Here is a 12680-nt window from a genome sequence, read left to right as displayed (position 1 = left end):
TTCACTTGTTTTGGCATCAAGCCTCAAGTCAGGGAGTTAAACAAGGAGTCGGAGGCTTGATGTCGAAATGCATTTGTTTTACGGCCTGACATGACCACAGGAAAGGCATTTTAAACTGTTTAAAAGGACTATAAACTCTATACATATACAGACAACCTGAAACACAACATCTCTGCAACAATACAAAAACAAGAAGGAAAGAATTTTGAGATGATACTTGAAAAATACTGTATTTTGGGGTCAAGCACTCTTACAGAAGTTCACATTGACATTTCCTTCAAAAGTACACTGATCGACAAACAGAAGCCGTGAGCACACTGTTTCACATTTACATCAACGTTCAGTTCAAACCTTCTTTCGCAAACTGTTTGGTTAAAAAAGAAAAAGAAAACATGACAAATGCATTGTCTCATTGTGCTGTGAATTATCACAGCATGTCGTTGAAGAAGAAGAAGAAGAAGAAGAAGAAAAAGCCCTTTATGGTGACAACAGATCAGAAACATCATGAAGAAGACATGAACGCCGCAGCAGATCAGCAAGTATTTACAATTTCCCACAATTCTTTGGTTGTTTGGTCCATTTTACGTCATTGGTTGGATGAGTAGGTCGTGCCAATCAATTACACATATCTGCTAAAAGACAAACACATTGATAGAATTGTTTTGGGTTCAGCTATAATCCACATGAAACAACATGAAGCACAATAAATAATTTAATAAGATTTGTCTCTCATCTAGCACATCTAAAAACAAACTGGTATCTTCACTACTTTTACTACTGCTGTCACTGTCAGTAATATTCATAATTATGCTACTGTGGCTACTGTAATTAATAGTAAAATGTTCGGGCGAGCATCCGTAAACATTATTGTTTTATTCCAGAGGGACACATTACCTTTTGACCTTTATTGCAGCATAATATTTATGCTAACATAATTCTGCTTTTCTGTGATTATGTGAAGGAGAATTAAAGAATATAAACACACGTTTTGGCTCGTCGTCATTACTGAATCGAAGTTGAACTACAATCCCCACATTGAGGATTCAGACTGAATCGCTGCCCGAGTAGCGACTCACACCCTGTACAATTTTAAATTACTACTTCTTACTTCACATTAACAAAACTAAAATCAGGAAGAGAACTGCCACAGAGAAATGGTTCATGGACACGTCAGCCTCCCACATGCATCAGACTAAACTTTAAAACCCTCAACATTTTTAAATTAACAGTGACATATTACCTTTTAGACATTCTTACTCTAATACGAAGCAGCTCTATGACGTAACTCAGAAGCCGTTTAGCAGAATAACTGCGATTCCTTGGATGCTAAAAAAAGGTTTTCTTGATAGTTCTGCATTTGAAAGATCATTTTGTGGATGTGGCTACAGGAAGCATCCCCATGTGTGGTTTAGTACGCAGATATCTCTTTCTAATTGTTCCATTTGTGAAAAAGAATCAGTCTTAATGTTGATCTGGAGTCAGTATTGTTTTAAACTAACCATGGACCAAGTGACTGCAGTGTGAAAAGGGTTTCTCAGAGTCACAAACACACTTCTTCTGCATTTTTTTTTTTGCTCATTGTGTTGGTTTTCAAATTCACAATCTTATCGACTTATCAACAAAAGTTTGCCAGCAGGTGAAAAAAAAGGTGGAGCGTTTAGCAGGTAAAGGAGGTTGGTGAAGACCAAAACGGCACCAAAAGCAGAGTCAATATTGGACTTTGGATTTATCAGGTCACCAAAACTCCAAATAAATGTTAAAGTTGCTCAGTATGTTACCAAATAACATGTTACCACAAAAACGTACGTTAGTGTTGCATTTCAGGACTGCTTGTTGCCACCAAATCAACTAATGTAGCTTTGAATTGTTTCTCTCTTCATATTCGTGATTTCTCGCCAATGATTTAATTGTAGCGGTGTCTGTAATACTCAGCTCTTTTCATATATTTAAAAGGGGGTGAACAAAACATTGGAAACATCTGAGTATTTCCGGATGTAATGCAAGGCTACTGACAGGCGTACCCATGTCTGGTAACTCAGTGTCTAAATTTGCCCCCAGATTCCAAACTGAGTGACATGCTCAGTTAATGTAATCGGTCCTGAGTACTTTCATAGAAAAGTAACACGCTTGTGTCTCCATATGTAGTGTAAGTATGACATAATAGGTGAGAAATGCTTATCTCTTCACTCCTATTGCAAAACCTGTGGTTACGTTGGATCAGTGCTCTTGCACATTCTTTCTGCAGACGGGCCAGACGGTTCTACTGACAGGAGGCTTTCTGTGACACAAGCCAGGACAGCAGGAGTCCAAATATGGAAATGGTCAGATAAAAATAAGGATTGTTTAACTTCCCAATCTTGGCCCTGAGTGGAGCAGCGAGGGCTAAATATAAAACCCTGTGGTTTTTCATGTCTCGCCTCTGCTGCAGTTCACAGGTTCCTCAACATTTCATTAAACTCCTGTTTCTCTCCTCTGAGCCCAGAAACCTCAAGAAAGAGGAAGCTCCTCGTGGGAGTGAAGCTGAATAAATACAGCAGTGTATCATTACACACAGAATAACTTTAGACTACTGCCTCAGTGTGCCAATGGGTGAAAAATGCCACATGAGTTTTGTGCAACTACATTGTCCTCTCCTCCTGAAACCTGTCACGTCAGAAAACTGTCATTTCTACAGAAATGGACATAATACACCCTTTTTACAAATGCGTTTTAAGTCTCTCTATAAAACCTGTGACTCAAAGGAAAGCCACAAACTGCCACTACAGTACACTTTCCCTTTGTCCTCTACGTAGAGTGTATTTTGTCTCTTTCCTAGGGTTTGGTACCACGGCAGAATCCCCAGCAGGCTTCATTTAGAGTGCTGTTCAGCAGAGTCGAGAGCCAGAGAGCCACAGATCCTCATGGATCTGCAGCCAAATCGGAGGCCTGATACTCTTTGTGCTCTCAGCAGTCCAAGGGGACTGAGGGAAGGAGGTGTCCTCTTCCGCCTTGTCAGTACTTATTAATCCCAAAGATCCTCACACCGTGCAGCTGGGGCAGCTTGGGGATGAGTACAGTGAGCAAGGAGACTGTGTTGACCACAAAATGGACACGATCGTATTTGGTGTAGAAGCTGGTTAATATATACCTGCATCAGAGAGAGATGAGGGGGAGAGAACATGTTAACAAGCCTGAGGAACATAACAAGGTCTCTATGAAAGATTGGTGAAACATCAACTTAAAGGAAAAGTTCACCACATAACAATTCAGGAACAAAATCACAGTAAAACAGCTATACAGCGTTCTCCTAAACAACAGAAGTAGATGGGGACTTGTTTTAAAATGTGAACAACTAAAAGGAAGGAAGCCAAGGGATCTGAAACTGATTTGAAAAGACCCTACACCTTTTCAAAGTCGACTTCTTCACTGTAGCTGCTAAGCTAAAAGCATTAGCGCACACCCCGTCTGAACTGGGTGCACAAGCTCAACCACACATGTACACATCGAGGGTGTAAATACATTATAACGTCTTTCCAAATAAATTTGTGCTCTCAGAGACTTGGATTGGAATAAGCAAACTGTGTAGAGCCATTTCATATTTTTACCTCCACCAGGTAGGTCATGTTTTTGCCCATGTCCGTTTGTCAGCAGGATTACACAAAAACTACGGAACGGATGACCATGAAACTTGAAAGGAGGATGGGACTGAGCAATCAATAGACGCTGTTAACTTTTGGTGTGGATCCAGATATAGGGACGGATCCGGGAACTTTTCTCACTGTCTTTCAACATTTCTCAGGGAATAATGCATGCATCTCGATGAGAAGAAAACAAATCAGGCACATTTAGGTGGCTGGTGTGAGTGAGTACAATTGATGTGGATCAAAATTAAAATCCAGATTTAGTGGATTTAAATATGTTTAACATAATCTTGGATTAGGCTTGGCAGAGTACGAAACTTTCCGTCCGCGTAGATAGTGGCTGAAATTAATAATAATTTTTGGGTGAACTCATCCTTTAAGTATGAAGTAACATTTCACTTATTTTTCTCTTGATAAGCACTGCAACATGTTTCCTAACTCGAGAACACAGTGCCAACACTTGAATCTGTGAGACGGTTTCGACATGCTGAACAACACGATTGCAACATCGCTGATTATCACTGAACTAAAGCATGCACATGTGAGGCTGCAGTACATTTACATATTTATTAAGCTAAAGAGCATTTCAATTAACAGACAGGCAGAGTGAACAAGCAACAAACACGTTCCCAGCACTTCTTTATGAACCCTGACTGTGTCCTGATACCCTGATTTGATACAAACTAATAACTGCACTCACTAAGGGACTTTTTTTTTTCAGCCAGGAATAACGAATTGCACATCCTGTTCTCTACTGAACAAGTGAGGACATGTAATAAAAGGCTCTCGAGAGACTTGCACAGATGTGTAGGTTTCCCATCCGGAGCTGAGAGACTGACCACTCGTCTCGTCCTGCTGGCACCAGCCTTGAAAACAAAATGACTAAGAGGCCCGTGAAACCAGTGTGTAAATGCGTACACCTGCAAAAACTGCTATCACTACAATGTTCAGGGCTGAGCTGGCAAGACGACCCCAGGGAGCCAGAACACTTCCTCTGAGCTGAACTCTGCTGGTTATTAAGGACAGAAAGGGGCATGAAAGCAGCTGCAAACACAAGGTCTCTTCACAATGTGTGTGCTCGGCTAATGAGGCAGCGGCGGGGACGCATCAATCAACACCAGAAGAGAGGTACAAAAGGAGTGTTATTTTTAATGAGAGGTGCATTTTAGCAGCAAATAAATTAAACAAACCAGTTCAATCTAAAATAAAGGTGAGGAAAAGTCACTTGAGGTAGCTCGAGAAGGAACAACAACTTGGTTCTCGACTTGTCCACGTCCACTTTGTGACTGCGATCAAGATGTTGGTATGCCGTTGTGAGCAAACTCCTCACAGAGTACACGTCGTTTCCACATTACAACTTAAAAGCTCATGAACACACTGAGGTCAGAAAATGATTTCCCAACACAGGGAATGAGACCCAAGGAGCGAGTTAAAGTAGAGTAAGGCGCCTGCCTGGCACAGGAGGAAAAAGCACTCACGCATCTCCACAGAGACCCACAAACACAACTGGTGCTGGTAGGTGGGAAGCCAGTGAGGGATTATGTCCTTGTCAGAGCATCAGATTAGCAGAATTAAAAATCAGAGGGTGCCAAATGCATTACAGATTGTAAAAACCTTTTAAGTTAATTGTGATTTTGGACTATGTAAAAAAAAAAACGTTTTTGTGACTCGACATCAGGAAGTTGTTCTCTTTGGTCTGTCAACACCTCAACAATGTCAAGCGTTGGCACGCAAGAGTTTCATCTTGTTTCTGTACTTCAGTTTAGATTCATCCTTAATGATCAGCTGTTCATTCCACTTGTTACACAACTGAAGGCCAAGCAATAGGATTTAAGGGCCACTTACAGGACAATGGGCGTGATGGTGAGGAACTTGCGTGACGCAGTGAACTGCACGCCGTAGTCCATCTGCTCCCAGTGCGTGAGGAGGCGAGCCTTGCCCTGATCTGGGGTCTCGAACGGCGTCCCTTTGACGGTGTGAAGCAAGAGATACATGCACTGCAGACAAGAGACACAAAGAAGAGGACTGACATCTAAATATAAAATAAAAATTGGGCTTCATCTTTGGCATATTCTTAATTTACTGTATAGACCCCAAAACCGAGCAGTGAGCCCCAAAGCAACAAGTGCATATGTTCTGGGTATTCCCAGTGTTAGGAGAGCTTCAAAAGTTCCCATGAAGCAGCTAATTAAATGGTATTTGCTTTGGTATATCTATATGTTTTCTGTAAACAGGTGTGGCTCCTGACACCCTGAGGCTGAGCGAGCAAATAGGACCGCTAGCTGCACCGCTTAACTGACGCAAAATTTGTATATGCCCCCGGAATATGTGCAGAAAGAGTCATCAACATATTTTAAATAGTTTTTCAGGAGAATACAAACTTTTACGACCCCAAAAGTACTGATGAATGTGCTTTAATATTCTCTGTTATCTCTATGTGCTACCGGAGTGTGTGATTGGTTGGAGGTGTGTTCTGCTGTGTGATGACTGTGGGAGTGCAGGTTGTAAAGCGAGCTGATTGGTCCAGCCTCCAAACTAGAAGTTAAAAGGCCGGCTCCTCCCAGTTCCTGTGGGCTCTCCTCCCCCTGCATCCGGCCAGACTGCCAGTATTACTGTTCGTGTGTTTGATGTGTTTTAAAATAAACCTGTAAATCATTTGTTGCTGGTAGTTCTTGGGAGATGGGAAGAAGGAAGTCTCATTTTCAGTGTTGCGCCAGGGTTTCCCCGAGGCCCTGGCCGTAACACAAACTCAATACCATAAAGAATACTGACAGAACAACTTATTTTTCCCCATTGTTAGGCCTGATAGTGGCGTATGAGTGAAAGCAAGACAAACAGTATGTGATAAAAAAAAACTCCTGTAACAAGCTTACACTGTTGTTAATATTATGCTTTTCCCAGAAACTGCAAGCCAGCCAGACAGTTAGGTAATCAAAGCTTATGATTCAAGACTGAGGAATAAGTCAGCTCTGAAAACTAAACGCTGGTTGAATCATTACTGGCACCAATCTTTTAACAATGAACATGACTAAGGGGCATTTAAGCCTCTGTGCAGAGATTTGTCATCCTCCGACTCCTTTGTTAAGTCATCTTCATTCACCACATCCAAAAGCCATTTACAAGGCTGCACTGTATGTGTCCTTCGCCGATATGACTCGTTCAACAAATGCTAAAGAAAGCTGGTTGTGCTGGCGGTGTCTACGGGCCTCCTGCTCCACTCACCAGATTGTGTATGAGGTTGGTGAGGGTCCAGACCACGGGCACGCTGGCGAAGGGAATGCTGAGCAAGATGACGTGCAGGAGACCGATGCCCAGGATGTAAGACAGCCACATTCCTCGGCTGTTCATCACTCGGGTGTTGGGGTTCACCTCGCTGTGTGCCGTGCCCACATTCATGATGGGACTCTACTGATGTACAGACACTAAGTGATCTTAGTCTGAACCCAGCTGGTGTGACTGTCTGTCTGCTGTAAAGTAAACAGAAAGGAGTGCATGCTGGATTATTCACAGATGGAGACAGGTTATCAAGAAAGTTATAATCTCGCGAGCTGTTAAAGGATAAGTACACCCAGAAATGATAATTCAGTCATTCTCCAGTCATCTCCATAGTCCACACAGCATTCCTGAAACTTCTCAGCCTAACAGCCCTCTCCAAAGAAACTAAAGTGTTATAAAAATCTAAACAAATTGATTTGAAAATATATTATTCACACCCTTTTTATTGTATCACTGCAGCCATTAAAGCGAGTGCACAAGCTTGACATTTCGAGGATGTGAAAAAATAGTTTTTCAAATTAATTTGGGATCTTGGGGCTTCCAGAGACTTGGACTACACAGGGCAAAGTGGAAAGAGTTATTTCATTGTTTTTTTGTAAGTTTTTAAAAAAAAATCTACTTTGGTTGTTAGGGGGAATGCTGCAATGCTGTTTTGCTGTGAAACTTCCAGAAATGTTTTGTGAGGGTTGTGTTAACTGTTCTATTAAGACTTATGTCAGTTAAGTAAACTTTGCTAAACTGTCTATACCATCAAATATTCACAGAAGGACTTGCTAGCTCCTAACTTCGGAACCAATATATTTATTGTTTTTTAGATCCCGGTTAGCTATTGTACTATAGCTCCTAATGAGGTCTACATGAATGTGTTTACAATATTTAAATGAAAATGACAAAAAGAGCATGATAGTGACGGCTGTGTCATGTTTTTGTTTTTGTTTATTTACAAAAACCTGATGTCCAAGTCAAGAAATTCCTACAAACTGTGACTAAAAAGTTTTTAATTTAACCATATGGAGTGTTCTTGTGCCATGACTGATAGCAGTTAACATCACCTTAATTAAGGATTTTGCAAAATATGATGTGTCACTGTGAAAATCCTTATCAATACTCCTCACCATCATTACATTAGTAATATTGATTTTTATCCCATGTGGACCAAGGTGCCTCCCATTTCATTAGCTTCAAATACTGTACAATAAAGCACACCTGCAAACCAATCTGATATAAACAGAAGTAACATGTAACTGAGGCTAAATGAAGATACAAGTGGGCTAATTGTGGAAAAGTGATAAAAGAAAACTGCTGAGGAAAGCCATTATCTATCTGGTTAACAGTAAATGACTGACAAGAGTAAACAGTGTAATTCCAGCATGCTGTTCTCTGAGTTCAAAACGTAACCGGCTACATAATGATCCGTAACGTGGCTACAAGTGGACTAGCTAGCTCTGCTGCAGTTAAAAGTACACGAGCTAATATGTGTCAGTTTTAAAGCAGTAAATAAATCATTACACTCACTGCAGAGAAAAATGGCTTCAACTCCGACCTGTATTGGCACTAGTCCGTTATCACACTTTGTGTCTTGTCGATGCCTCCAGTTATGTAAGTGATAGCATCACTGTGAGCCCGGCGAGCCTCCGGAGTGCCGATCAGTCATCCGGCACCATCTTTGAGCTGCGACCGTGCGGCTGCGTGCTGCGGGGCGGCTCGTGGGCTCACGATCACTCGAGACACTTTTCCTTCGTCTTCCAGACAACAGCTGGTGACAACACAGCACAGTTCATGACGGAGCGTCACCGATGGTCGTTTTCACGGCCGCTGTCTCTTTACTCGTCGCATTCTGCTCCGATTGGTTGAGATGGGTCACATGGTCAACACTGACCAATCGCGGTGTAGTGCGTTGAAAGAAACGTGGACTACGCCCCCCTTCTTACGTCACAGCGAGGGAGGGATCCGAAGAAATGGGCATGATTGATATGACTGGATAACGGAAAAATTTTAACATTTAAAAAAATTATTTCTAAATAAATTTCTACTCAATTTGTGACATTTATGACCATTTCAAAAATAAAATAAAAAAATGTGTTTTTTTTTGTTTTTTTCTAAAAATGTTTGAATGGGAGGTTTTTATCTTGTCTACATGTTTTGCAACATAAACAACTGGAAAGTTGACACCCTTGAAATAAAGATTTAAAAAGATTTTTTAAACACTATTAATCTCTAATTTTTTCATTTTTTTTCTTTAGTTTTAGTTCATGACGCAGCATCACCGATAAATTGTGACATATTTTATCATTTTAAAAATCTTTTTAAAAAAATGTCTTTTCCTTTTTTTGTTTATTTATCCAAACATTTTGTACGAGAGGTTTTTATCTTGTCTACATGTTTTGCAACATAAACAACTGGAAATTTGTCACCCTTAAAATAAAGATTTGAAAAGATTTTTTAAACACTATTAATCTTCAACTTTTTCAATTTTTTTTCTTTAGTTTTAGTTCATGACGCAACATCATTGATAAATTGTGACATACTTTATCATTTTGAAAATAATTTTTCAAAAATATTTTTTTTAATTTTTTGTTTATTTATCTAAACATTTTGTACGGGAAGTTTTTATCTTCTCGCCATTTTTTGCAATATAAGCAAGTAGAAATTTCACACAAGTTTTAAAAAAAAAGAAATCGGTCTCCAACACTATAAAGTATTAATAATACATCTTTCTTAGTTTTAGTTCATAATGGAGGGTCACCGACGGTTGCTCCACATTGTGCTCTGGTCAATATGTGTCACTCAGTCACTCAAAAGTGACCAATCACGGTGTAGTGCGTTGAAAAAACGTGTACTATGCTCCCCCCTCTGACGTCGCAGCGAAGGAAGGATACGATAAATTATACCCATTTTGTGACATTTACTATCATTTTAAAAATAACAATAAAAAAAAAAAAAAAAAAATGTTTATCTAAACATTTTGGTACAGGACGTTTTTATCTTCTCTACATGTTTTGCAACAAAAGCAACTGGAAATTTGACACCCTTGAAATAAAGTTTTTAAAAAGAAAATGTAGCTCTTAGAGATTAGCATTAACTTTTCAATATTTATTCTGGTCAACTATAGACGTTTCTCCTTTACTCTTCACGTTCTGCTCTGATTGGTTGATATGTATCACGGAGTCAACACTGACCAATCACAGTGCAGTGCAAGAAGTAAAAAGAACGTGGACTACATCCCCCTTTGAAGAAGGAGGGATCCGAGAAAACTGGCAATGATTGACTAGATAACGGAAACATTTAAACATTTTAAATAATAAAAATTAAATTTGTTTTTTTGGGTTTATTTTCTAAATATTTTGTATGGGAGGTTTTATCTTCTCAGCATGTTTTGCAACATAAGAAATGTGACACCCAACAAAGTTTTTAACCTTACTTGTGCAATGACTCTGTTGAGTCACACCCACACAGAGTTTAAAAGCCTGCCAACTCCCCTCCAGTTAGTTAGAACTGAGGAAGCCTCTTGGATGAGAGGTGAAACATCTTCAAGAAGCTAAAATAAGTCCAGTTGCCTACAATACAGAACACAGATTATGTTCACATGATCATACTGACAATGCTAATATGTTGATGTGATAGCAGGTACAATGTTCATCAGGTTCACCATCTTAGTTTAGGCTAATAAGCATACAAGCATTTGTTAATTTACACTAAAAACAAAGTCATTAAACTAGAGTGCATACCTCCGCAGAGGCCCAGCAGTCCCCTTTAATTCAGTCAGACCTAATCCAATATCAAATTCACTAACAATAACTATAATTTAAGATCACCAGATCAAATTGCACTCGCTCACAGATACCAGTCACCTAGCTACACCTGATTTACTTTAAAGAAAGTAAAAAAAATAAAAGACAAAAAAAAAATCTTGGACCCGTCCCTTTAGCTGGATCTGCACCCAAAGTTAATGGGAGCTATTCCAGGTCGAGACCCATCCTCCATCTAAGATTCCGGGAAAGTTTTTGTGTAATCCTAACGACAAACCAACCAACAAACAAACAGTCACGGGTGAAAACGTAACCTCCTTGATGAAGGTAAAAAAAATACAGCTAAGGTTGATGGCTGAGTGAATGTCCCTGGTGTCGGACTATATTATCTTATCAGTCTTGCTGGTATTGGGTCATGAACCAAAGTAATTGATAAACAGGTATTCTGAACTTATTGTAGTGCCACAGAAAAAAGTCAAGGGACCACCAACGGATTTCACAGATATCCATCCAATAGCTGCCAAAACATTCCAGACCACAAATATCAACATTATGGCAGCGCCAGAGATAAAGTCAGGGGACCATCATGCTCTGGAGCCCATGAATATTTATGTAAATTTGGAATTCCATTACATGGAAATCAATCCAGTAATTGTTTAAATATTTAAGTCTGGGCCAAAGTTGTGGCACCGACAGACAGGATGACAGGCCGACAGCCATTTCTAGAGCTATTCACATGGCTAAAAATAAAATAGCTCTTATAGCTATCAAACTGATATAAAACAGAGGAGCGAGCCACTTCAGATTAGGCTTGGCATGTGTCATGGCTCTTCAGATATCTTTTAAATTCTGGTCATTATGAGTTCACTGCCTCTGACGTCTCTCTGGGTAGCACTTGATACTCAAGTACAAAAGGAGGCCCTTGACTTCTTATGTACCCATGGCTAGAGGAGTCATTTCTAGAGGGAACAAAAAATGACTGATGGGGCCGATACTCTGGTCCCAAAATCAAAGATCAACAGTGTCAAGTTATAGGTCCCAAAGTAAGCCCCAATACTAATTTAGGCCCACAGTAGCCTGAGGCCAAGGGGGTCAACTGTGTTCTCCTGGCATGCGATGTTACGTGACACCCACTGTTTGTAAGAGTAGCCCTGTGATGAGTGGCAAGAAACAGGTTTGGCCGACTGACAGTGAACTCTTTCGTGCGCTAGTAGCCTTGGGTGCTATAGCTGTGTTAGATATGTAAACCTAGAGCTCTGCTCAAACCACGGATGACAGTACCATGAGATCATCGCTGGCACTGGAACAATGGCCGAACACATGACATTGATAAAAAAAAAAAAGACCTCGGGAGGGGGCGAACGATGACGACTACAGATGCAATGTCAAGAACAAAAAGTCGTCATCGGGATAGATTTGACATTGAGAGACGTAACGTAGATTTTAAACAGAGATGGTACTCTTTTTTCAAGTTGTGCAAATGATTGTATTACATTTATACTTAGAATCTAAGTAATAAAATACAATCGGGATGATTTGCCATCTGTATCACTTTTGTCTTTTGACTTGATCTGTAAATATTGTACGTTTAAGCAGCGTAAGCATAAAAATGAACAACAAATTCTTTATTTTTGTCTTTTTTCAAATATCGGTCCCTTTCACAATATGTACACTCAGCCAAGCAGGAGTGGGTATCTGGTCTTTGCGGTAAGAAAACTTACTGACGATAACAAAAAAATCAACCCTTCAGTCCTGCAGTCATATCCATTTCTTTACAACCACATATTTATTAAATATATCTAGATGCATTCCTCTGCAGACTTCAATTCTCTACACTTGTGATGCCCACTGGTTGTCTGGCTGAGCCTCCCCAGATGTAACCTGATGCCATTTAATAGGACTCATGTATTTTGTCCTGGCATCAGTGGCTGTCTTCAACTGTCAACTTAGATTAAAATCTTTGTGTTGTTTAGAAATAATTCATAAATCTTTATCTAATAATCATCTACAATTTCAAAACCATAATACTGTACCT

At 39.9% G+C, this 12680-nt stretch overlaps 1 protein-coding gene across 9 annotated transcripts in view; it reads right to left on the bottom strand.

The window, feature by feature from the left end:
• ormdl3 (ORMDL sphingolipid biosynthesis regulator 3) overlaps positions 1-8755 on the bottom strand; it is a 146726-nt gene extending 137971 nt beyond the window's left edge. For 3 of the 9 annotated variants that reach the window (XR_003981979.1, XM_030401361.1, XM_030401360.1), the window contains exons 1-3: positions 8412-8754; positions 6843-7087; positions 5466-5617 (exon numbers count right to left, since the gene is read on the bottom strand). Coding sequence is in view for 8 of the 9 variants with exons in the window: in XM_030401361.1 (XP_030257221.1) it covers positions 5466-5617; positions 6843-7016 (326 nt within the window). In the remaining variant the exon portion in view is untranslated. Of the gene's footprint in view, positions 1-203; positions 3128-5465; positions 5618-6842; positions 7088-7221; positions 7434-8411 lie in introns of those variants that run through there. The other 6 variants (XM_030401354.1, XM_030401355.1, XM_030401356.1 and 3 more) reach the window with 6 other exon arrangements.
• Positions 8756-12680: the final 3925 nt, after the last annotated feature.

Source organism: Sparus aurata, chromosome 20 (assembly GCF_900880675.1).
Source record: "Sparus aurata chromosome 20, fSpaAur1.1, whole genome shotgun sequence".
NCBI classification, from domain to species: Eukaryota; Metazoa; Chordata; class Actinopteri; order Spariformes; family Sparidae; genus Sparus; species Sparus aurata.
The sequence above is the reverse complement of the archived record's forward strand: the minus strand, read 5'-3'. Positions and strand labels throughout refer to the sequence as shown.